General features: G+C 39.3%; 1 protein-coding gene across 4 annotated transcripts in view; it reads right to left on the bottom strand.

Annotated features, from left to right (window-relative positions):
* usp6nl (USP6 N-terminal like) overlaps positions 1–26,895 on the bottom strand; it is a 71,397-nt gene extending 44,502 nt beyond the window's left edge. Inside the window, exons 1-2 of one of the 4 annotated variants that reach the window (XM_067490547.1) lie at positions 26,679–26,895; positions 18,478–18,584 (exon numbers count right to left, since the gene is read on the bottom strand). In XM_067490547.1, coding sequence (XP_067346648.1) covers positions 18,478–18,481 — 4 coding nt within the window. In that variant the 5' untranslated portion in view covers positions 18,482–18,584; positions 26,679–26,895. Of the gene's footprint in view, positions 1–18,477; positions 18,585–19,446; positions 19,472–24,749; positions 24,879–26,678 lie in introns of those variants that run through there. The other 3 variants (XM_067490546.1, XM_067490550.1, XM_067490548.1) reach the window with 3 other exon arrangements.
* Between the last annotated feature and the right edge of the window lie 580 nt (positions 26,896–27,475).

Raw genomic sequence — 27,475 nt, 5'->3', positions numbered from 1 at the left:
ATCTCATTAATTCTTTTCTGTCTCTTATATTCTCCACCCTGTCCAATATTACATCTCTAATCAGTCCACATGCTGCATCTCCTCCCTGTTCTTCTCTCTAAATGCATCATCTCCCAGTAATCACTCAATTTATTCTTCCAATTCGTGACACATCCCTCATGTTTTAACTTCTTATCTCAACTGTGGTCAGGCCAATGTTTGTTTTCTAAATTCATTACAGTGATCTAATACTTTGAGTTAGACTGATATCCAGGTGATGTCATATTAAAACTGAGTAAATTATGACAAAAGTCAGATTAATATTCCTATGAGAGCCCAGTATTCATGTTTTAACCCATTACCGGGCAAAGATGTCATAAGCCTGCATGGCTCCTACAACAGGCAACACCATTCCAGCAATAACCTACCTACCTACACACCAATGCATCCATTGCTCACCAAAACAGCATTAGTCTAAACTTGAGAGGCTCCTCTACGTCTCTACGCCTTTACTACTATTTGCACAATATAGTGAAATCCATCCATCCATTATGTGTACCCACTTATCCTGTGTAGGGTCTCGGAGGGGCTAGAACCTATCCCAGCTGTCATAGGGAGGGGTACACCCTAGACACACAAAGACGGAGAAGAGGCAAACTCCACACAGGAAGGCCAAGGTTGACCGGGGACATGAAGATGCAACCTTCTAGCTGTGAGGTGGCAGCGCTAACCTCTCCCCCCCACTGTGCTGCCCACTAAACGCTAAATGTTTTGTTGTACAGGTGGTTACTATGCGCAGTGACAATGTGATTTAATCTGGAATGATAATAAAGGCCTAATACTTAGACAAATCAAAATACCACCTCAATTCTAGAAGGTCAGTAACATGACTAGGTATAAAAAGGAGAATTTTAGAGAGGCAAAGCCTCTCGAATGTAAAGATGGGAAGAGGTTCACCACAAACTGCGGCCAAAAATTGTGGAACGATTTAAGAAAAAAAAAGGTCCTCAACATACAATTGCAAAGACTTTGAAGATCCCACCATCTACAGTATATAACATCATCAAAAGACTTAGAGAATCAAAAGGAATCTCTGTGCTCAATTGACATAGGTCAAAATTGGATTAATGTGATCCTTGGGCACTGCAATAAAAATAGGCATGATACTCTTCTGCATCACTGCATGGCATCACTGCATGGGCTCAGGAACAATTTCAGAAAGAAACAAAAAAACAAAATGGAAAACGAGTCCTTTTTAAAAAGTTACAACACAATTTTATAAAAAACAAACAAACAAGACCGCTATAGAAAGAACGTCTCAACTCTAAGGCCCCTTACCCCTGTCAGAAGATGAACTGACTCAAAGGTGACCTTGAGCAGTGACAGTTCATAAATCTTCAAGGTACATCAACCCACTGTACCTTTACTGCTAATGTTGAATGGGAAGATAAGCACACTCCCACAGTGAGGTCATGCACAAATGCATGTACAAGTGCACACTGCACCTAGTCAAGGGTCAAGGACAGTGCAGCATGCAGATTCAAGTAGCCAGGTTCATTTTTTATACTAATCAAGTCACTATAAATTACACTCGTCTCTACACACCTACCTATTCCCTCCTCAGACACAGATTTTTTCCCCTTCTTTCAGTCTGCTAAATGTCTTACATCATGTGATAAAGAGTCTGCACCTTGGACCCACTGTTGCTAAGCTGTAACCCCCCTAAATCAAATAATAAATAAAACACAACCAACAGACCCACTCAAGTTTGTAAGTAGGGGGATGGTTCGACAAAACACAGGACTGACTTTTGCTACTACTGTTATAACCAGTCACATGCATGTCATTTGACTTTAAGGCAAACCTCAAATTTTTAACTAACCTCAACCATGGTTTTTTAGCGCATACACCTAAGCCTAGTGTATTTTTGCTCAAACCCAGCCAAACTGCTTGTTCACACACTTATAATCTGGGATTTTTTACTAACTGCGGTGAAAAATCTTCTTCCTCTTAACTGTTACAGTTACAAGAATTGCAAAAGCACTGATTAGTTAAACCAAAGATGAATTTTCTTTATGAATCTTTAGATTTCAGAGCCTCAAATGTAAGTATTTTGCGGGGAAAAAAAAAAAAACCTGTTCAGATTTTTCTTGAAACATTTGCCAGAAACCACTGGACTTCTCCAGAGGTCTGCAGAGGGGCACTTATAGATAATACCAATTTTTCAGTGATTATCCTTTTTTGGTATATTTTATCATATGTATGTAATATTTCATAGTAGGCTGCATGGTCCTGTTGTGCTACAGTCTGCTACAGGCATCAACATGAGACATTTAAAATGTTACTGCACTGCGTGGCCACCACAAAAATGACGTCTAGCTCTATCACAAATAGAATAACTTTCTGATGATGATTTGCATGCATTCATTAATCATTTTGGTCACTTTTCTTTGCATTTCAGGACATTCTCAAAAGGAGTCACAGATGTCTGACAAAGAGTAAGGTGAGGTGAGAGACATAGAAATTGTAGAGGAACAAGGTAGAGGCACCTGCAGAAATGGATTGAGCTCCAAAACAGGAAAGTATTGATGAACCCATTCATCCATTCATACAGTGTCCTTCTGACAAACACCAGATCAATTCTCCCTCCATGAGTTCTCCCTCCTCAACACTCCCTTGGTTGGGAATAGACAGATACTGTGAAGTCCACTCCAGTCACTGATACATTGCCTCCTTAATCTACAGGCCAGATAAGAGGTCGGCCTAGTGGTAGCCTTCTTCATTCAAACTGGCAACTGAGAGCCTGTCAATGCAGCGGGGCCTTCGATCACAGAATTTAAAGGTGGAAAAACTACAACAACAACTGTGGGAGGGCGGGATCACTTAAAACAAGTTGGTGTTGGTACCAAGGGCAATACAGATATTTTGTACCGCATTAGAGCTGAAACTGGCAGTCATCAGCTCATTATTTTCTAAATGATTGGACTCGCCATTCAGTCAGTAAATGCTTTGCGTTTGTAAAACGTGTCTAAAGTTGGCATTTATCATTTCTCAAGAGCACAGAGCTTGTTCTCTGAACACCAGTCTAAAAGCTGGGTTTTTATTAATTAATTTATATTATCATTTACATACATATCTGCATTCCAATAACAAACATTTTGTCCACTTTGCCAGGAAGTATTATTTTATTTTGTAACAGCAATTAAAGCTACATTTGTAAAAATTTGGGCACAAGGGGCAGAATTCTGAAACAACTGCATACATGAAACCATAGACAGGGAGTGTCACAAATTAATATTGGAATTAATTTCAATGTCTATGTATAATTTGGGTTTGTAGAAGTTGATTTCTATTTTTTTCCTTTTGCTATCTGCTTTGGCTATAGTGAGCTTTAGCATTTTATTCTATGACATTGACTTAGGATCTATATAGTGAAACAGCAGCATGAAAGAACATGTGACATATTTCCAGAGAAAAACAGAAGGAGGACAGAAAAAGCATCAGAGATAAAATTCAAATGGGTAACACAGGGACTTTTGAGACTTGACTTCAAGGACTATCTCCAGATATCACAACATGAATGAAATAAAATCTTTGCTCCCTGCAATGAAAGACAGTGAGGAGTTTTTTTCCCCCCTTCAACTTGACACATTTTGTTTCCTCCTCAACACTTTCTGCAGAAAATTAAAATAACAAGCACACTGTCATTTTATTGGCCTCATGTCTGAACTTCCATCTCTCTGGTGGATATCAGAAAAATGGCAACCTCACTCATCTGTTTCGTCTGCCCACTCTGTCCCTCTTAAGGGGCTTGTTTCAGGTTGGCAGTGGTAGGCAGAGGGACCAGCACACTCACAAATCACAGAGACATAAAAGTGGTGTGAACACACACTCCTCTGTTGTCCTAATGGTAGCATTCTGTTGCAGGGGCAATTGAATTAGGCTGTCTGCTGATTGCTTGGCACATTGATTAATGCTGCCTGCTGAGCGACCTGCTGGAAAATGCCAGTGAAATGCCATGCACAGGAACAAAATAAACAAGAACAACTCACCACATCTGGTATGCAAGGCCATACGAACAGATCCTACATTCTGGACATATTCCCATTGACCTTGAGTTGTATTTTAAGGTAAATGCTAATATTAGACACTTCCATGTTAATATTAGCAAGCTAGTGTAAATAAACCCTATCACACTAACAGGCTAAAATGTTAAGTATTCTGAAATATCAAAAATACTTGAACTCAATATTATATATTAATATTGAATATTCTAGTGTTTTCTACAATAAACACTATGTCCCAATCTTTAAAAAACAATAATGTACAGTAATGTCTATATTTATTATGTGCTGTAATTTCCTGTTACTTATCTCAAAACAGTATAATATATCTGCAGTAAGTAAAATTCAAACCAGACAGATACAGCAGGAACATAACAATATATTCTTGTAACACAGGGCTTTTCAGCTTTGGTCCTCAAGGATCCCTACACTGCCCACTGCTGACTACTTGGATCAGATCTGTTTAATCAGAAGCTGGAATATACCAATTTACCTTCTCTTTCCCCTCTCCACCCACATAAAAGATGGCATCTTCCAGCTTCTGATTCACAACATCAGGATTCATGTTTCTATCCAATATTTGAGCTGTGATTGGGTCCTCAGCGCTGCCTCTTCAGCTGCTGATTGTGCCACAGTTTTCACTAGCTGCTACACTGGTGTACAGTAAGTTTTTGCCCAGAGAAGCTTCTTGTTGTGACTTGAAAGTACATTAACAAATTGGCGTGAGTGTATATTATAGTGGAAACAAAGGCTTCTACATGAATACATGAATGAGTCAGACCTGCAAGGAAAGGTGACTCTTATGGTTTGTCCAGTGAACAAGAGGTGAACCACATTTCTTTTCCAAAAAACACAAATCTTTAGAAATCTCAAAAGCCTCTGCTAAAACACTTGACCTGCATTAATTGCATTTAGTCCACCGAAGTTAAATATCACTAGGATGTTGCTATTAGCAAACAATTGCCCACTTAAACAGCCAGTGGAAATGCAGCAACATTATTACAATGAAGACATTTTTCTTTCCACTTGATGAATGTAGTCCAATACTGTCACGTTTTTACACAACAGAGCACTAGAGCATCAACTATCTGTCAACGACCGGCAGCGTTAAAACAAAAGAATCTCAGTTTTGAGCCCCTCTCTATTACACAGCAGTCCAACATTCATTGTAATCAATAAAGCATAGATTAAAGTCAGCATTGTGAAAGGCTGAGACCACTTAAAAACACATTAATACTGGTGGATGGAGCTCTTTGTCTTTCTTACTCCCTTTCCTCTCTTCTTCCTCTCTTGGCCTGGCATTGTGCCGCAGGGAAGGAGGGAATGGCAATGGACGGGAAAGGACACACTGGAACGAAATTACCGTTCTGCCTCGTGCTTCCTGTTTGCCCTCCCTCTGTCATTTCCTGTTTAAAATTTGCAACTCGTTGACCAATCACACATGAAGTCCACAGTGCAGTGTAATAACACAGTGCAGCACCACCTGTCCTGCTTTATTCACATCACCGCCTTTGACCTCACTTTAAAGCTTTTATTGTAGCAAAAACACTTTTTAAATTACAACCTAACTCACATTTAGGTCTCCTATTAAGTTGTTGAGAATAACTAATTAAATCACAGGTTTTCTAATGCCAGTTCAGGTGTTTGCATGTGTGATGTGTGCTAGAGGTCTTAGTCTTTTAAAAATGTTTAAAACAAATGTACATAAAAATGGAACCAAATCAAATCCATCATTTGAGTAATACTCACAATCAGTTCCCTAACAGTTTGGCTGACTGTTGTGTTTGTCTGCTATGAAGCACAGTGCTTTTATTTAATTTGTTGCATTTTTCTGATTGAGCTGTTTAGGTTTGGAGGACCAATAAGATGCATACCAGAATCTGGAAACAAAAGTCATGACTCATAAGTGGTAATCTCGTGTGGTTAGTGAGGAATCCTTTTTAGCTACCACAGCTAATTCGATAAGTTGGAGTTCGTTTTCATTTTCATTTCTTCACACTGTAATTTACTCCTGCTACTTCTATCTACTCTAATGGAGTTTTCCTGATCTCATTTTTTATTTTTTTAAAGAGTACAAATTGTGAAATCTAATATGTGACAGAGACCACTCTAATTGGCTGTTCAGCAGATACCACAATATTAACTATCACAGTGGATTTTGTAACGTCCTATCAGAGATATTTTCAGTTTGATTACCTAGAAACCATTAGTGGTGAGCGACCGTGTTGTGTTAAAATAGTGCTCAAAAATCATTTAAACAATTACATTTTCTCATCTGACCTGTTAAGAATACCGTAGCTGAATAAAGGCAATCCAGGTTGCTGATTTACTTCAACCTTTTTTGATGGTGTAGTTCATAGAACTTCATATAACTGATCAAGATCCACTATCAACATTTGTCTTAAAATACACACTACCTCTTAAGAAGGATACACACAAAAAACAGTTTTCCCCATCTGTTTGAAGGTCAGATTGAGTTACTTTTGTTGGAATATGGAAACTTCAAAAATGTGCCTCAGAGGCCTTTAAAGCTGAATATATCAGTGCCTGTTATCCTTAATTAGTGTATGGAAAAAGGTGGAAACCTCAGAATAGGAACCACAGTGCAATATAAAGAAGGAGACTTACAGGATTAGGTAACTGAGGTACATCTTTAAAGTCACACCAACAAATCGATTATCTGATGAGTGGAATTACAGAAAATAAACATGCAAGTTTTTCTATAAATCGAGTTTTTTCAGCAAAATTTCTAGTTTAGTCCTTTATGACCTGATTATCTATGGAGTTCGAATTTTAGTTGGACACAACAACAGATTTAACTGTCAATAAAGGCTCTGAGAAACCAAACAAACAATCTATTGGATAAGGAAATAAGTCAACAGATAAACTATTAGTTTAATTTTTGACTTAATTACTATTAGTAGTAAATTATATATACATATATTGTATAATATTAGAGGTGCAGCAATTGATTGGAAACTATTTTAACAATCAGAACAATTTAACAGATTAAAAGATAGTCATACTGTATATTTACAGTTATTTCCTTTTCACTAAATTTTGAATGACAAGATAAACAGAAAATAAATAAAAGGAACAAAGATTGTAGCGTCCAAACAAAATACTCCATGTAGCCAAAGGCTAATATATCAGCACACCAATAAATCAGGCCAACTCTGATTGTGACGCCACATTAAGAGTCAAGCCTCCGTCAGTGTTAACCTCTCCCAGGCTCGTATGACCCAACATCCCAGAGAAGAGCCATGATGTCTCCCACAGGGTTGAGAGATTCAAAAGCGTCTTTAGAGAGACACAGCAAACAGACGTATTAACAGTGTGTCTTGTTTACAAGGCCACAGTAAAAGCAGCGGAGGGCTAACGCTGAGCAGAGGAAGTGGGGCTTTACCGTACACAGACAGCTGAAGATCTACAGCAACACAGCTCTGATGACTGAGGCAGTATCATTACCCACAATGCTCCAAACTCGCGCACCAACACATGATGCGTTCATTTATCACACAAGTCAATGGGGTGTATCTGGCTCGACATTGGTCGATAAGGTCTGAGTCGTTTATCTTGGGGTTGACAGGCGTTGACAGGTTTGTCACTGTGAGTGTGTGTGTGTGAGGTTTCTCCCTTTACACAGGTTTAATGTAAGACAAGTTACCAATGTGGCTTCTTTACTGCTGATGTTCTGTTGCTCATTAACATTTAAGCCGTGTTTCACCTGGGAACGTGATGGATGTTCTACGATTCCTATGATTACATTTTAAACATCTATTGTTTGGACTCCATCTATCTGACTATTATCCATTCATTGTAGGCTGGGGCCTATCACAGCTGCCATTAGGCCAGAGGTGGGGTGCACCCTGGACAGGTCTCCAGCCTATTACAGAGATAGACAACCACTCACACGCACATTCACACCTATGATAAATTTAAAATCACCAGCTAACCTGACTGGAAGTCTGGATTGTGGGAGGAATACAGAGTGTCCTGGGAAAATCCAGGTAGACATAAGGAGATTGTGCAGGTTTAATGCAGAGAGGCCAGAGCAAGAAGGTGAATTCGATAGGAGGCCTTCTACCTGTGAGGAGGTAGCACTAATCACATCACCAATGTGGGTAGTCGATAAGGTCTGAGTCACCCACTAGTTTGAGCACTGTTATTTTCCATAGAAAGAGCAAATTATATCAAACTGAATTCACAATATGTCTAAAACAGGGCTAATTTAAAAAAAAAAAAAAAAAAAAAGAAGATTCATCACAGCAAAGGTGTCTTCTATAAGATTCAATCGGGCTGTAGTCCAGACTAGTTCATTAATACTTAAACTCTCTCTGAGCGGGAGGGCTGCTGACGAAAACAGCAGCTCCGCTTGACTCACCATGGCAACTAAACACAGAGAGGCCATGAAAAGCTTGTGACGAGGAAACGTCATAATTTTGTGTCTGTGAGGAAGAAAGCAAAAAAGGGACACATGTATCTATTTTTCCTGGTGCAGTTATTTTACCTAAAATATGTTTGACATTTGTTTTAAATGGTATTTTTCCAAAAAAGTTCCTCTCTCTTCTTTAGATTTTTACAAAATTAAATCAGCACAGAGCAACCTCTGGTTTTTGCAGTTACATCATCACCTGGCAAATGGCAGATCTGTTGACTTACTGAGTGAAACAATTTGAATGTTCTAATCCATGACACTGGCTGAGGTGAAATAATTTGAACTAAACATGAGCGAAGCTACAGCTCCATGTGTATGGGCCTGGTTTAATGAACCAGATTGGCACGCACACCCAAGCTCTTCAAAGAGAACAAACTAATACATGCATGTTGTCAGGTGGTATTTTGTAACAAACTTTAAGAGTAAAACATCAATTACTGTAAACATCCTGTGTATTTGCAGGAAATGAAAGATGATGCACAGGACACCGGTATGATCTAGTAAGGAGATCTGTCCATGCCTGTCAAAACTGCTCAGGTAAATTGTGTCGGTTAAAGGAGACAAAATAGGAATCACTGTTTTCAGTGAAGCAAACCAAAGCACTTTGATTGGTTTGGGCCACTGGCTGTCCCCAAGAATACCTCATGTTCAGATAAGCCTGGGAGAAATAGCTATAATAATTTTTCTATTGTTATCTTTTTCACAAGCGCTCACCTGTCAGCAATGATGTAGGAATAAATTATGGGCAGTTGGGTTTGTAGAATCCGTTAGAAACTGATTGGAGGAGTTTGCTTATTCAATGAATCACTTAGCCACTGACAAAACACTATATATTTAGACGTTTGTTTAGTTCTTCTTGAAAACAGTAAACTATCTTGGCCGGTGGGACTGTTGGACAGACAAAACAAGACATCTGAAGATGCTACTTAAGTACTGGGAAACTCTGGATGTGTGTATCTAACAGCTTTGTGACGAGCAATCCATTAACTGAGACTAATCTGCTAATGTAGTAACACAATTACAAACCTAGAACAAAGCATCTGAAACAATGGGGAGCTCCAGTAACAGGTTTGGAAAAAAGGACTGCACATAGCACAGGATGAGATCACTCTTGACCCTTCACTAGGATGTAGTTCTTTTGCTGGAGATCAAGAGCTCTTTAAGACATTTCTAACACGCATACAGTGTCTCGCGAATTTTAAGTGTACCGTACAAAAGAAGGCAAAGAAGTCCCTTCAAAATGTGCCTTTAGTTTTTACAAGCAAACTCACTTCTGAGGTCAAAATATAATCGGACCATAAGAGCACAACAATGAATGGACCAGATCTGATTTTTTTTTATACAAGGCGCCATCAATTCAAAAATAGAATATCAAAATGAAATCTGTGTAATATGTGATCTCCAATGCTCTGTGTGTGTGTCATTATATTATAATATTATATTACTTTAATGCTCTGGCATAAAGGGTCTGTGGATCATTTTCTTTCTGCTGCCCTGTTTACTGGGAGATGTAATCATATTGCACCAAGGCTTCCTTCCTGTATCCCCCCCATCCCCTCCTGCTAATCCACAACACACACAACTTAGCACAAACATGACATCTGAGCATCATTCACCACTGCAGGAAACTATAGAAAGAGAGGGAGAGTGAACTGACTGCATTCCACTAGACAACTGGCATCACGCCACAGATTTTACATACTGCAACAGCCAGTAACCTTCAATCGTCATGTTGAAAAAAAAACACCTGCAACACCTGATATAAACCAGGCAGGTGGAACATTAAGAGATGAGGACAGAGTAGACTGAAAACAGGAAAGGAGATGGCTCACATGGCTTTCTAGTGAAATATGTGCACAAACAATTGTGAAACATTTTTTAAAAGAATGAGTGTGTAATTCTAAATCTGAACAAAGCTTTCTTTTTGAGACAATACACTCATCGATACCACTGAGAAAAGCATCACATTCAGGAGAGGTTAGATCATTTTGAATCTGTGTGGTCACTCATAAGTTATTCCTGGCTCTAGTTGGTCACTTTACCTCACCTCCGTAATGAACCAAGATTTGTGAAAACTTAATCATGGCCCAATTTGCTGATCTGTCCATTTAAGCATTATAAAATGTAGACTTCAGATAGTGAGCTGAATGTGTTCCCAAAAAGAGATTTAAAAGAGAAAAAGTCTTTCTTTGATGTGACAAATGATGTTACACAAGCTAACTGAATTCTGGGAAACTGAAGACTACAAATGATACATAAATGATTACTTGGCTATAAGTGAAACAGGACACGCCTTAAAAAAATATCTAGTCACATTTATTTGGAAATGTCGACTATGAAGGGGAAGATTCTGAAATGAGACACATCATGTTTCCTACACATCTTTGGTAACAGACTTTTCCTAAAACACAGTAGAAACTAAAATTTTGGATTTGTTACCTCAAGTAAAAATAAAAGCTTTTCAGTGGTTTTCATTGACCAACTGAGCTGTATAATGCAAATACAAATATGTGCATGATGCGTCTCTTCATGAAGAGACAAATGTGGACTGCAGACAGGCCAGTCAAACACACACACTGCTATAGCACATGCGGGTTGAGGCCTGGCACTATCTTCCTGAAATGTCCACTGACTTCCTAGGGAAAGGTGTTGTCTCGTTGTCTTTCTCTCTAAAATCCCAATATCTTCACACATGTGCAGCCCCACACTCCATATTATTACCAGTGCTGGCTTTTGCACATTTTGCTGTTAACATTCTGAGGGACTTTTTGTCTTTGATATGGAGAGTGTGACATATTATTGAGAAATATGGACTCGTCTGACCAAATACAAAATACAAAGTTGGTGAGTAAAAACACTCAAAATCTTTTCTGTGTATTTTTGAAATAAGATAAATTAAGGTTCTTGCAAAATCAACAAATTACAGATTTCAGATTTTCTCACATTTATAAAAATAGGCCCATTTCCAGCTTCCATCTTTCAAAGCTGTTTCATCTAGTTTTAAATAAAATGAGCAGTAATCCTCAGAAAAAGCTTTCAATTCATCCGATCATTCCTTTATCATAAATTATCCCATTTTCTCCCACTCTCTAATTTGGAGTTATATTAAATCGCTGTCATGCAAATAAAGCAGTGGGCAGAATAAATGTAATTATGGATAAGAAAGACAACAGCCATCATAACAACTACAGTAAGAAGCTTCTGGGAGTAGACAGCACAGAATCGAAGACCATTTAAACACATCTACTGTGGTAGATGTGTTTATCGGTGGGAGACCTTAGATGTGGATCTGACACAGGGGCGTTAATGAAAACAGCATGTCATCAGTTATAAAGTCTGGATTAATTTTAATCCTTAAGCCGTATTGTAGTTCAAATTCACACCAAGCACAAAGTGACTAGTCTTTGAAGTAGAAGAGGCACGGCAGGCTAATAAACCTGCCACACTTGTGTGACGCAGGCAAACTGGAGTCCTCTTTCCTCGGGTGCTTTCCAAACAAACAAATACCAACCTTACTAGAAATTAGCCATGAGTCACTCTGCGGGAAGAGAGGTTCCAACTATCTGGAGCCTGTGTAAAGTAAGCAGACACATTTCACACCAGGAGAAGTGTCATCACTCCAGGGATTAAGGGTTTAAGAAAAAATTAAATAAAAACAAAAACAAATGCTGCATTCAAGTGCTGTTAGAAATGTGGTGCGGGTATCAATTAAACACAAACAAAAACGCTAAAAGTAGTGGTTGACACACATCAACAAGAGCCAACCCATAAATGCCTCTGTGCCATTTTAATTCTTATTTACAATTGTATCTGCAATTTCAGGTCCTTAAGATGAACTTCAAAAATGAAACCGAGATTATAAAAGACACTTAAGTGCAACAAAACCCTTGGAAAAACTTGAATAAAGCCATGTTAAGACTATAAAAAGAGCGGTTTGACGTTTTTGGGAGACATTTTCATCAGAATATGAAAAATATATTGCTCTCATATATGGTCATCAAATATGCAGCGAAGCCATGAAAGCTAGTTAGCGGAGCTTAGCACAAAGAATGGGTACAGGGGAAAACAGCTAGCCAACTTTGTGCTTCCTTCATGTGGCAGCACCAGTGTCATGTAGTGTCATGTATGCCAGGTAATGACGTGTATGTGGTCAAGTACCCAGATGTCACCGAAATGAAAAACACTTTAGCCAATTTCTCCTGATAGTACAAATGTCATACAGAGTCATATTTTACAGGGCAGTCTCTAAAATCTGCCCCCCAGCAATTTTTGTTTTTAATTTTCATGCTACACTTAGCTAAATATCATTTTCCGCAGAACTATAAAGATCAATCTCCTCGTCTAACTCTCTACCAAAAAGCAAGTAAGTGCATCTCCCACAGTGTCAGACCTTTTCTTTAATGTTGCATAAAAAATTGCAGGTTCCTCATTTATTTTAATGAGCTCAACAGGGACCCAAACAGGAGGGACTCCAGCAAAAGCACTGGGTGTTTTGGGGAAAAAAAGCTGAACCAGGCTCCACTTTTGTGTTATGTCAACACATTACAACACTTTCATCTGGCAACTCACTGTGTTGGCCAATCAAATATCAAACGATCAAGTAAGTCCACAGTCATCACAGGTTATGATGTAAACGTTGTTTACTGCACAAACACCAGGACTGACAATCAAATCCCTCTAAACTGTCACATCAGTACCAAATTGCAAAACCTGTCTCATGGTATATTGTGTCAGCACTTCAACAGTCATATGCAGGAGATACACAAAGAGAAAAATGCAAAAAGTATTATGAGCTGTAAACCTTTCACCTTGTCTGTACTTTTTAACCCGATTTATGTTGTCATTTACTGACGTTTTTTGCACATTTTTAGCATCACACATCATCCCCCTCACACACTGGGTGGTACTGGACGCAGAGTGGCTCCAAAGCTATAAGACGGTGTTATTTTCAGCCTGGTAGGAGCTATTTGGAAAGGCACTATCTTGCGTGGAGAATGACATGCTCTGCAGTGAAACATTAGCACCATTAGCTGTCACGTACCCTGCATGATTAACATCAAGGTGGAGATTGGCCGATTTCCTGTCTCACACTCTCTCTTTCCTCGTGAACTGTAACTGAGGTATCCTGAGATCTCAAACTTTTGCAACAGAACTTATCTGGGAAAGTAGGTGCTTGATGTTGAGCAGCGCCCAGGTGTGATCACGTGCAACTGTATGGACGTAAACCAGGTTGTAGCTGGGAAAAGATTCTGCATGCTCAGCCGACTTAATACAAACTGCAGGTCTAACAGGATGGTAAGTTGAAAAGCCTTGGCTGTGTGTTTTGTGGCTAAGCTACGCATGCTGGAGTCCAGCAGATGGAGGCCAGATGAGGCTTTGAAGAAGAGATAATTATCCTGCACCACACCCAGACACTGTGTGCCCAGCACACCACATGATGACATCAGTCTTCCTCTGACAGATGAAGGAGGTGTGTATGTCTTGGAATAGGTGAAGGACAAGGGAACAGATTGCACCCAACAGTCCACGTCTGCATGGTCATGGTGCATTGAAGTGCCCCTCAAAACTTTGGAGTTCAGGATATGTAAAGACCGACTTACAAAGCTTTCATGTGAGACAATAAATAATTAATTATAGAGTAGAAGTTGTTTGTTTTATAAACCAATTGAGACAACACACTTAAAAAGAGTGAGCAATTCATCAACACTTGCTAGTATGTCTGTGAAGGTACCAACAGAATGTTAGACTTTTTGGAATGCTTTTGCAGTTCTACTCCACAATATCTCTGAGGAACCTGGGCATTTTACTGTTACGATCCATCAGCTACAGTTTGTTACTTTGCTATTGTTTTATTTAACATACACATATTACACACATGCAAAATGTAATTCCTGTAGATTTCGTTGCTACTAGTAACATTTAGCTGAAGTTCTCCATAGTTAGCTTATATAAAATGCCAAGCTGTTTTTGCTGATAGTCTCTGCCTGTCAGAGTGTTTGTAGAGCAATTTTGGATACATCAATAAAATGTTACATAGCTTGTGTGTGTGTGTGTGTGTGTGTCTGTCTCTTCTCCATTTGTCATCAGTTTTCTTTCCTTCCACTATTATCACTCTGCTTTACATTTATTTCTTACAATAGCAGTCTGTGAGCATACCACTGGGTGCCATTTTGGTACAGAGAGACATATCTGCAGTCTATCATTAACAGATACAGTGTAATGACTGTGTGGTATTTAGACAGACAGCTTCTCCCATTCACAGATAACATTATTTGTTCCGTCACATGAGGCTGAAGGGACATCACACAGAGCAGAAGATCACGGATATCTAATTGGGTTTTTTCCCTGAGATCCTGCATCGGCAGGATGCAGGTTATGTATACCTAAACACCATTTCTATTTTATTTCCAGCCATCCTTTCCACCTGTGAGTGTAGTTAAGTTAAAGGAAAAGCATTTATTGCTCTGCTGCATTCTGCTCAATTTCATAAAAAGCACTGCACCAAGTGCAATTAGAGCTTATAGAAACTGAAAGCTGCAGTAGCTGCCCACACTCACAACAAAGCCTGAATAGACTGCTGTTTGAGATGGCTTCCTTTAAGTTATCATATCATCAAACACCAGGACTGACAATAAAATCCCGCTCGACTGTCACAATACTACCAAAATGCAAAACATATTGTTGGACATCACATGATTGATGAACGATGAAGTTGCAGTACCGTGTCATGGCCACTGTGCCAAATATGCTTTACTGCCCAGTGCCAAACTGGTATTTGATCTACTACTTCGAAATCTTCTCATCAAGAGTTTGCTTGCATATAGAACCAACAATGTTTCTTTTTTTAAACGCTGCCCTTCCAGCTGTTTGTTCCAAACCTCACTATGAGAGCTCTCAGGACACAGCATGTGAAATGAAGCTGCATCAACCCACAACAGAGTAAATTTACCGCTGAACATAAGTCCAGTTCCTTCTTTTGCTGCTTTTTCCCTTTTTAGTCATTTTTTTTTTAACTCCACTAAAATTCACACCATGCAGACTGAGTCATCCATTCTCGTTAAGAGTTTTGATAAGGTAACTGCTCTGGCCAGCGGCAGTGTGTGTGTGTGTGTGTGTGTGTGTGTGTGTGTGTGTGTGTGTGTGTGTGTGTGTGTGTTTGCTGGTTGTGTACGTTGTCGATGGGTATTTAGAGGTAATTAGCTCCGGATATCACTGTCAGCCACCTCCAGGCGGGAGAGAGTCTATCAAAGGTTGGGATAAATAATGAAACACATAAAAGCCTTTCTCCCACAGTGCTGGCTGCTTACAAAGCGCATTGAGGTCACATTAAGTCAACAAAAACGGCACTAAGTCTGATTGCGTCTTGGGCTTTCTGTCTTTGTTTATTTTGAGGTCAGTCACAAATAACATCTCAGCACTTGTTCGTCTTTCTCATATTGATTTATGTGGTATGATTTATTCTATGTTGAGGACGTCTTATTTTATTTTAATAAGCCACTGCTGAGTTTTTTGCTCCATTTTCACCACTCAGGCTCAATCAGAGCTACTACCTAACTTCAACACTCACCCACACCTGTTTGTGCATATGCTCGGTTGGAATACTTTGCAAAGGCAAAGGCAGTAATCAGGTTAAACCTCTCAGCACTCCCCCTTCGGCAGCGCCCGCTTAATCCAATTGCCTTCTAGTAAAGGCCCCACATGTGCTGGGGTTGCCCCGGTAACCCAGTCCCAGCCCTGTGGCATACGGAGATGTAGCCTTACAGCTTTGAGCAGAAAAACACTGGAGACACAAGCAGCACGGAGTGAGTTAACAGCGCACACAGGAGGAAATGTTGGCTCCCATTTAATTCTTATCTGAGTGGTGAGCTACACTGCAAAGAAATCAAGAAGCACTGTGTGGGGGGCAGAGCTGTAAAATGTGCAGCAGTGACATCAAAGAGCACAGAAATCTGTCAGGTGATTACATTTTCTAAGCATATTCAAGTGAATGAATGAACTGTGAGTTCACTTATTCATCATTGCATTTCCTAAAGCACCAAGAGTAAAATATGTATAATTCCACAGTAGACCTACAAGCAAGAGAATGACAATAAGATTATGCTCATCAACTCTGCCACCCTCTATTATTAGGGAACAGCAACAGGTAGTTAAAGCAACAGTGACACCCATCCTTATACTAATATGTACAGTGTTACAAAGGCATTAGTTTTAAAGTGAGATACACTTAAAATTTGTATTTCTCAGTTGAATTTTCAAGAAAGTTACTATATCTCAGTAGGTAAATATAGTTGGCAAGATATGAAATTAAATCACTTTAAGACATGCATCTGTTGAGATGAATGTGCTAGGTCACAATACTTCAGGCTAAGCATTTCGGGATGTAAATGGTAAATGATCTTACAGTGATATACCTACTGGTACTCAAAGTGCTTTACACTGCTTCTTCTTCACACACACACACACACACACACACACACACAGAGACGCACACATACACCGATGGGGGAGCTGCTAAACAGCTGGCCAATGCTCACCGGGACCAAATAAGTTGGGGTTCAGTGTCTTGTTCAAGGACACTTCGACATGTGATCGAACCAATAACTGTGGGGTTGATGGACATCCGCTCTGCCTCCTGTGCCACAGTTTCCCCTTACTGATGTAAAGTATGCTGGATTGATTCAGGTCTAAAACCAGTCCGTTAGACACCATGATAGCTTATTTTATCCATAGGTTTTATAGTAGCAAAGGATCATCAGTTATTCAGTATTAAAATTTATTATGCAATTTTCATTTTCCAAAGAAGGGATTCCATACAGATTGTAATTTAAATATTTCTTTGTACGCATAACAATACATTGCAAGTCATAAAACACTAATTTAATTATTTAGTGTGTGATTTTGCATAGGTTTAACCAATCATAGCATAATATTAGGATAATATCATGATAAAAACTTGCTTCGTATTATCCTATCTAGCGCACAGCAGAACACAGGATGCAACCTGTGTAGTAGAAATGATTAGTTGCTCTTGTGCAGTCTGTGACGTTACACACGTTTATGAACGTAGCAGACGTTAACCGAATATACTGTTATCTGGCCTCTGACCTACACTGAACCAATATGTGAGGTTGTTCCATTAAAGTCTCACTCACACACACAGACACAGATTTACTGTAGACTGAGCTGATGGAGTTCACATCCTGCTACATCTGCCCTCCCATCATGCTTTGCAGTGAAAATGATAAGTGATGAAGAGAGAAAGGGTTACAACATCTACTCCTCTCATTGGGTGGGATGAGGAAGGAGAGTGTGTTCTCAAACATATATGTACAATATTTAATATTTCTGTGCAATAATACACTTCTTTTAAGAATACTTTCCCCCAAACCTTTACATTTGCAACTCTCTGATTGCTAGTGATAGAATCTTAGAAGGCTTAATATCTTCTAAACCCACAAGAATAATAAAACTTTAATTCTCTACAAAAGTACAAACTACAAACAAGTCAAACAACAACAACCCCTGAAGCTGAAGCTACTGCAATGAACAAACCGTCCTAAGCTGCTAATACTGACTCTAAAACACAACTCTGATGTTGCAGCATTCACCTAAAACGCTGCAAGTGTCTGAGCAGGTTAGAATGCAAAAACATACCAGGACAAAATTAGATTGTGTGTTGGAGCTGACTTATAAAGTTACAGTTTCATTAATAATTCATAAGATACAAAGGCCCAAGGAGGTTCGCTTGTATCTCGATGCATCGCAGTCAGCAACAGTGGCTTTCTTAGGAGTCAGCTCCACCCAGAAGTCCTCCTCTTTGCACAATTACTGATATGCATTGTTCTACTAACAATATTAGAAATGCTTTGTCCCAGTTTTTTCATTGGGTTTGATGCTGTGCTACTTACTATCAAGCTAAGAGGCATCTGACAGCTGTTGTACAGGAATATAAGGTGTAAAAAAAAAAAAAAAAAAAAAAAAAAAAAAAAAACTTACTCATTGTGGGAGTCCAGGGGTGGGGAGCAGGGTGAGGCCCAGGTAGGGCGGTGCTTTGGACAGGTGAGGTTATTCTCCAGTGGGTCTTTCCTAGAGGCACTCATGACCTGAAGAGTAAGCCAAAGAAAATATACATCACTACTCCATAGGCAGAACCGGAGACCCTTCCTTACTAAGTAGTTAAAAAAAAACAAAGAACTCTTTCTTTTGACAAAACAATATTTGAGGCTAAAAGTTATTAACAACACATTACTATTCATACTCTGAATAATCTAAATGAAACAACTGCCTGCATAATGTTGACTGGAAACCAATGTGGATGATCAATTAATTAGTTAAACAGTTTACCAAGAGAAAACAAGATTGTGTGGTCTTATGAGACCAAAGTTAAAATGTGCGTCCCACAGTCAAATATGGTGGAGGCTTGCTGATGTTTTAAGGCTGTTTGCCAGCATTAGGAAGTGAAGCTCTGCATTAAGTGGAAGGAAGAATAAATGCAGCCCAATATCACAGGAGGCAAAGCCTCCCACCATCAGTCAAAAAGCTGAAGGAGAAGAGGGAGTGGATTCTTCAAATAGACAAACAATCCAAAGAAAACAGTTTAAAAAGAATAAGGTGAATGTTTAACCATGGCCTTCCCAGTGGCCAGGCTTTTCATTGTAAACCTGTGTAAATATCATTGTAAACCTGTGGATACATTTGATGAGGCTTTACATGGCAGACAACAAAGCAATCTGGGAGACCTTGAAAAATTGTGTCATAAGCTAAAAGGGTACTCAAAGAAGCTAGAGGAGGTTACAAAGACAAAACGAGGACATACAAAGTAATAAAGGACATTTCATAAAATTAAAAACTTATATTTTTAATATTTTACTATAACTGTCACACTCACATCTATCCAAAAAACTCTGGTCCTTTGACTAAATAATGGTGATTTGATAACAGGAAGTGGTAAGGAAATTTGATTACAATGCAGATGAGAAGAATACCAGATCGATGAGATGAATAGAGATGGTGGTTGGGGGGAGGGGGGGTGATGCAGGTGATGTAGAAATGAAGGAGCCCCCACGTTGCCATAAGCACGACTACTGCAGATGCCCGAGGATCCAGGATCCTCCAGGGCTGCGAGTAAAACCAGCACAGGTCAGCAGAATGTTTCAGCAGCAGAGGGAATCACAAATAAGCAGCAGAGCAGCAAACAGAGATTCATTCACTCTAAAGATGGGGGAAAGAGGGATGATGCTGCCTTCTGGGCATTGTTATCTCCATCATTATCATTTACACTGAATTTACAGTTGGGTTTGGATGGTTTGGAAACCATTTAGCAGAATTAAAGTGTAGCAGTAGATGGAAAGTGGATGCAGTTTAAAGAGGGCTGAGAGCAACATTTGGATGTAAATGCTGAGGTAAACACATCTAATCAGCCCGTCCCTAACAACATACTGTACATGGTAAATGGTCTGCACTATATGTACTTGATGTACTTTTTTTATTTATTTATTATGTTTAAGTTTATGTAAGGCACATGAGCTACAGAAAACTCGATCCTTAGGGCTCCCTATTTCAAAAACAAGTTGTGGTGATGTGCAAATCATAAATAAAAAGAGAGTGCAATAATTTGCAAATCTCATCAGCCCATATTTTATTCACAATAGAACATAAACAACACACTGGATGTTCAAATTGGGACATTTTACCATTTAATGGAAAATATTAGCTAATTTTGAATTTGATGGCAGCAACACATCTAAAAATAGTTGGAACAGGTTGTACATTTCAGCATTTGAACTGTAGATTTGGCTTTTGAACTTTCAACTAAAAAGAAGCTGGACGGTCCTTCTGCTCTTTAGTCCAAAGAACAATTTCAAATTTTGATTCATCTGACCACAGAACAGTTTTGCATTTTGCCTTAAATGAGTTTTGTCCCAGAGAACACTGGAGCGTTTCTGGATCGTGTTCACATATGGCTTCTTCTTTGCATGATACAGCTTTAACTTACATTTGTGGATTCCACCTTAAACTTTGTTCACAGAAAGAGATGTTTGGAAGATTCATCCCGATTCTTTTGATGATATGTATATACTATAGATGGTGGGATATTTGCAATTTTGCGTTTAGGAACATTTTTCTGAAGTTTCTCACAGATCGGTGAACCTCTGCCCATCTTTAAAATGCTCCTTTTATAATCAGTCATGTTTCTGACCTGTTGCCAATTAGCCAAATTCTTCTCCATTTGTTTTGACTTGTGGCAATTACTTTTCCAGCCTTTTGTTGCCTCTCTTCCAACTTTTTTGAGATGTGTTGCTGCCATCAAATACAAAATAAGCTAATATGAACATTATGAATATTTCATGAAATGGTAAAATGTCTCAGTTTCAACATTTGATATGTTGTTTATGTTCTATTATGAATAAAAGATGGGTTGATGAGATCTGCAGATCATTGCATTTTGTTTTTATTTGTGTTTTACGCATTGTTCCAACTTCTTTTGAATTGGGGTTGAACAATTACCTAAAACTCTTCCTTCAGCCACTTTAGAAGGCTAGAAGATGTGTAAGAAGACAGGAAGTGACATATCAGACCGCTTCTGCAAGGCTGTGATCTGGGATTAGAGCCACCATATGTCCACCTGTGGCCTGAGCTGGGACAACAGACAGTTAAAACTAAAGCTGCATTCTACACACAAGCACAGTATCAGTGAGGACCTGAGGTCAGCTCAAAGCCTGAACCCGTTTTGAGGTCAGAAGGTCTGGGTTCGAATGACAGGATGAATGCTCACAGTCAGAAAATAATCTAGGTTCTTTACGTGAAATACAGTCGATTGTTCACTTTGAGGATGCTGCCATATCTTAAGTACAAGCTATGAAATGTGCTGACATCAGAAATGTACTGAAACTGATTTCAGTATGCCATGAAAGATTAATCTTTCATGGCATTTATCAAGCACATTACAATATTTAGCAATTCTGAATAACTAAAACCATATTTAAAAAAGAAATAAATGTGTTTTTTTTTTCATCCTGGAATCAAGGGTCTAAGAATTGTAAAGCCTTCAGAACATACCATGTTGGGCTATATAAACAAATATGGCATAGCTGATTAAAAGTGAAAGTAATAACTAACCGCAGACTCATATTACATTTACATAATCACAGCTAACCAATTAGAGACCGGACCGTAATTGCAAATCCTTCAGGTATGTTTGAATGGTCACAAAATCAATTAACCTGCAATTATTTGAATGCTACTTTGAGGCAGCACAACAAACTGTAAATACACCTCTGGAGAAGCAAATTCTTCCTCATTTACAACTCCCCGCAGACACAGCAGTATTAGCACTAATTTGGAGTCATCGTTCAGTCCATGGACTTAATATTCCTTCTCTTTCTGGCTCCATTTAGCTCTTTAGCTGTTAGATGCTCCGCCAGGTCCACCAAAGGAATCCTCATCTGCAGTACAGTAAAACTATTATTTTCCAAGAACACATAACTTAATAACCTCCTCGTGATGTTAATAAAAAACATAATTTAGCCGGAATTACATTTCCTGCTGCTAATTCACTGAAATAAAAGTCATTTCTCAGAGACAGGGCTGCAGTAAAACACTCAATATCCGCAGCTTCAATCTAAAAATCAATGGCAGTTAAGAAGTTGCATAAGTGAAATCTCAACGTTACTCCTGAACAAGAACTCTTTTGTTCTGGTGCTGTAAACTCAGCAGGCCAGCAGCTGTCAGGGATGTGTAACTGATGTTATCGCGTGTTAAAGGGTAACCATGTAACCTCAGACTGGTTTCATCTCTCTGAAGTGTATTAACTGCCCACTAAAATGAAAACAGTCCACACTGACATCAGAGCCTCACAACAGAAAACAGGCGGCTGGTGGCGGATTTATCCCAAATCATCTCTATTGGCCTTTTTAAACCCACATTGGCCATACACTAGTGTGTGTTTGTTGGACATGAGGTTAGTTACATCTGATGCAGGTTCAGGAGCCAGTGCGGTTCTCTCTCACACACATAGACACTGAGAAAGGCCAGAGGGCAGCTCAGCATCTGGCGCTGTGTTGCTGCTCTGAAGCTGGGCATTAAAAGAGGGAGCTGTGGTCTGAGCCAGCAGGGATCAAGCGCCAAAAAAAACGGGTAGCAGCAGCAGCTCAGTGCCAAACCCTGGACAGCAGTGGGGGAATGCAGAGACTGCGCTTGTGGGTCTGTGTGTGTAGACTGTATCTGATATGTGGGTGGGCTGCCTGACTTAGGATAGCCGGGCTCCACTGCACTGTATTGCATTTTTTATTACATTTCAGCATGTTTCACAAAACAAGACGCAAGACTTTCGTTGCCCTTTTTTTTTAAAGAATTAGTTTGGAACAGATCCTTATTTCTTTCTGACTAGAGTTACACGAGAAGTCACTCTCATGTAGGTACTGTAAATATGAAGCCACAGCCTATTCTCTTCATACTTACCATGCAGACATGCGAGTGGCATAAATCTTTTCATTCTCATGGCAAGAAAGTGATTAAGAGTATTACACTATGTGGTTCCAGCTTTTTAAATCTTAATGGTTTGCTGCTTTACATTGTTTTGTATGCCAGTTACACATACAAAACACAAAAAAACCCATGGAAACACACTGTAAATGGTGAGAAAAGAAAGTGATTTAGTAAAGTCTAGTGACGTGTTGCTATGTTAAAGAAATTCATTTGGACAAAAACTACTTCTGAGTTTAGGTAGTCTCCTGATATTGTGCAGCCTGGCAAATAAAAGGCCTTTTCAATAAACAAAAACACACACGCACGCAGGCTCATTTGATCATTTGTGGAGATGCTCTGCAGATGCTGTAACCGAGACAAAGAGGGAACTGAAGGAGGACACGAACTAATCTGTGGTTGTTGACCCTGACGACAGCCAGGATTTTCCATTTCCTCTCTGTCACTGAGCCACACATCCAACAGCAGCCTTCAACTCGACACAGAGGACCTTTTTGTGCATCAGTCACACATTTTATGTTCTTTACCAAATTTGAGCATGATGGTTAAATTAATGTTAGTATAGGAAAGCTAGTTTTGTTTATACCCAATGGGCAGCTATTTGTTGCAGGACAGCACACTGAAAAGAGAAAGAAGTAAGAGTTTCTGCTAATAAAAATAAAAAACGGAGAACTACAATTCTGTGTACAAATAAATTGTGCTTTGGTCAAAATCAACAGATGGACATTTATTAACAGATTGTTCTGTGGAAATCCTCAATTTGAATTTATTTTAGTAACACATTTTGGCCAATTATGACAACTAGCACTGAAACAGTTAATGGTTCAGTTAGTTCAAACTGAAACTGTCAATGTGAGGATTTGCTTATTTATTTTCTCTTTAAACTTAGTTAAAATTGAACAGACTCGGTTTTAAGACTGTTCTTGAGAGAAAACATAAATCAAACACCACAGTATTTGAATAAAAAGCGCATCTGTTAATGCAATGAAAAGCATCTTTTGATGGTGTAAACGTAAAAATAAGAGCTTTAACAATAAAGGAATATTGAGTTAAATGCAGTTAAGTATAATTAGGGTGAAAATGTGCCCTGGCTTTCACGGGCTTTAAAATACCACAAGGTGCAGCAACTGTGTATAAAGTTAGCAGGAGGTTTGTGTAATAAGGGCAAGTGTTCACAGTGGTGTACTGGAACCAGGGGGGCATGAAGAAGTATCAGACCTTTAACCTCAAAATGCTTCAACAAAGCGCTTTCTACTCCACTGAAGTGTGGTGCCAGTGGTGTAGAGGATGGTCTCTGACTCTGATCTGTCTGACACCTTCATCACACTCAAAGTGGCAGACAGGGATTTTTATTTAAATTCAGTACAGATAAAATGTTTCTCAATAAATAGACTTAATTGATATTAGATGCAAATTTAGATTTTCTATCCTTAATCTAAAAGACCAATGACTGCATATATATTTACTGTTTGTATAATTATTTTATACATTGTACAAATAGTAGTATTAGAAGTATTGAGACAGGACTTGCCGTTCCCAGGAATGTCGCTTCCACCTTCTGTGTTTTGCATCAGAGCTGGGAAAGGGCTGATCCCAGAAGAGCAACTCAGCAGCAGTGACACAATAGCTCAAAATAAAAGCTGATAAAGCGAATACTCTGACCCCAACACATCCTGACATGCTGTTCATCTCATAGCAGCCTGACACTGAACACCAGACATCAGCCGGTGAAGGAAAACCAATGCACACATACTGGAAAGAACTGCAGGTTTAAATCAACTCACTTCATTTAGCACTCCAGTCCTGCATCTGGACTACACTTTACAAGGTTTGGGGGGTGGTCACAGAACTAATTTTGGTGACAGTAGTAAGTATTCTACCACACATGCCATGTGTTTCCAAGCTGTAAAGCCCCTGTCTGACTTCTAAGCCGTATTATCCTGAAGCGGGACAGGAAGTATTCAAAAGCACAGTATCGTCAAGTGTGCAACACTTAAGCACGCAGCTTCCTACCAAGATTTCCAAAATTAAAACACGCTTTTATTTTATGGAACTTACTTATAATTGATAGAGATTCCATACTTAAAATATCTGTCAAATTGGCTTTGTGTTTTACTCTTTAAAATCTTTTTCCTTAATTCAGGGGGCATCATTCTGCAGTAGAGTCAATGCAACATTATTATAAGTGTAAACAAAATAATATTAATAATAATGTATGCTTGTTTACACAAAATTGTTTCCTCCATGTCTGATACAATTATTCACTACATGGGTAGAGTTTCACTGTTCAGTAAATTCATCTATTTATAAATATTAGAGTACTTTGCGTTCCAACACACGCTTTTATTTTGAAATTGAACATTCCCCACATCCGTTTCTATTAGGTCCACATTGCGTTGCAGCCTTTAAACGAAAGGAGTTTAAACGCTACAAAATGCAGCAGCTGCAGCGCTGAGCTCATCAAACTGAGTGACAGCCGATAAGAACCAATCATAAGCCTCGCTGCACCCGGTTACAGCCAATGGGAGGCCGTGGATTGGTTCTACGGCCGCATTGATCCCGTTGCGGGAGACAGCCTGGGGGTGGGAGTGAAGGGAGCCAGGGATGGAGGGACGACGTTACAGTAAACAACAGAAATGCGACCGGAATTGAAGCGATGGCACATTCAAAACACAACCTCTGGTCTGTACTGAAGAAAACACGTATAAATGTTCATTAAAGTAAAAGCTCCTTTAATGTTCCCTTCGCCCATATAGAAAGAAAAAAAGAAAAAGACATTTTTGCAAATGTTCCCGTTTTTAACCAGTATTATTTGTTTTTAGAAAGTGAAAGACACAAAGCAAAATTCTCTACTTTCATACTGGGTTCAGAAGTTTGCTTCCGCTATGGATCAATGTGTCTTCATTAATTTTTTTATTGTTTTGCAGTTATTAATATTAATCATTCCTATTATTATTATTATTCCTATTAATATCATTATTATTAACTTGTTTGTTTTCAAATATTGTCAGACAAAAGAAAATCAATGAAAGTTTTGATTTGTATCCAAAGTCAGGTGTAACAATTCCCTTGTTTCCTGTTAATGTGGTGCCGGTAAAATGGGTTTGCTGGTCCTCTGCCACACTACAGTAGGGACGAATGCTAAAATGGAATATTTATTATTCACACAAGTCTCGTGTGTCTTAGCTACAGCTGAGATATGAAGAATCGTGCAGAAGTTTGTGTTCAACAACAAAGTAAAAATTGAAGCTCATGCCCCGGGTCTATATTTGTTACCCCTGACATAAGCCGTGGATATTGCATATTTTCGAGGATGAACAGTTTGTCATTCGATCCAAACACGACGTCTTGAAGCCCCGCAGACTCCACAGGACCAAACCATCCTCGCTGATGTGAGTAAAACTCTTATTTTGTAACCTGATACCGGAAGCCTCTCAATGTAGTAACTCGGTACAGCTGGGAATGGGTCGGAAGGCCTCAGTGTATACAAATAAGCACAAAGTTTACAGTACTAAAACACAATGTACCCTCTCCCACAAACGACATAATGTAAGAACAATTTCACTCAAAAGCACGACAAAGTGCAAAACTCCGCGGCGCCATGTTTCGTTACACTTTGAAAAGCGTCCGTTAATGAGTCGTCGTCGTCATTCACCGAGCCGCATTTCGGTTGCCCGACAACTTCAGCACCCACGGCCGCTACTCTAACTCACCAAAGGCTCACCTGGCTCCCAAATCGACGGCTCCTGCTCGGTCACGTCGCCGCGGCTGCTATCCCGGCCACAGTGGAGCAGAAAATGCCCATGGTCCCGGACCAGGAAGTCCAGTGCACTTCTCCAACTCTCTGAGTAAAGGCGTCCAGGAGCAACCAGGTAGCAATGCGCCGCCCGCCGGGCTGATGTGATTCACCACCGGCTGGACGCTGCCGCAGCTCAGCCAGAGAGAGAGAGAGAGAGAGAGAGAGAGAGAGAGAGAGAGAGAAAGAAAGGGGAGGAGTGGGGGGACGCGCGCGCGCACACACACACCATGACCCCAGTTACCCGGGGCAGTGTGTTTGATTGGGCTGTTAAAAGGTCAGTAACGTCCAGTAAGGTCCTGGCCTCAATCTCATCATCATTATAACGATAATAATCTTTACACACTTTTAATGTTTTTAAAGAGTTTCCACCTTCACATATCTTTTTAGATGAGGCTGCTAAATGTACCAGAGGTGGTAAAAGTATACAAAGGCAATACTAAAGCAAAAGTGCAAAAACATGCCTTACAAAATATTATTCAATTATTCTTTAAAAATACAATTCATTTTAAATTACATGCTTTAGGATTTAAGTACAAAGTACTCTAGTAAAAAAACAATGTCCCAGAAACAGCACTGAACTTGAACAGACACGTCTATATCAGAGTTGTAGAACTGTAGAATAACAAAGGTAAAAAATTATTACAAATGTATGAAATAAAGAAATGAAACAGGACAAACATCTGTCACTATACAGACATGGTTTTATCCACT

The sequence above is a fragment of the Channa argus genome, chromosome 21 (genome assembly GCF_033026475.1).
Source record: "Channa argus isolate prfri chromosome 21, Channa argus male v1.0, whole genome shotgun sequence".
NCBI lineage: Eukaryota > Metazoa > Chordata > Actinopteri > Anabantiformes > Channidae > Channa > Channa argus.
This window is presented reverse-complemented; position numbering and strand designations above follow the sequence as displayed.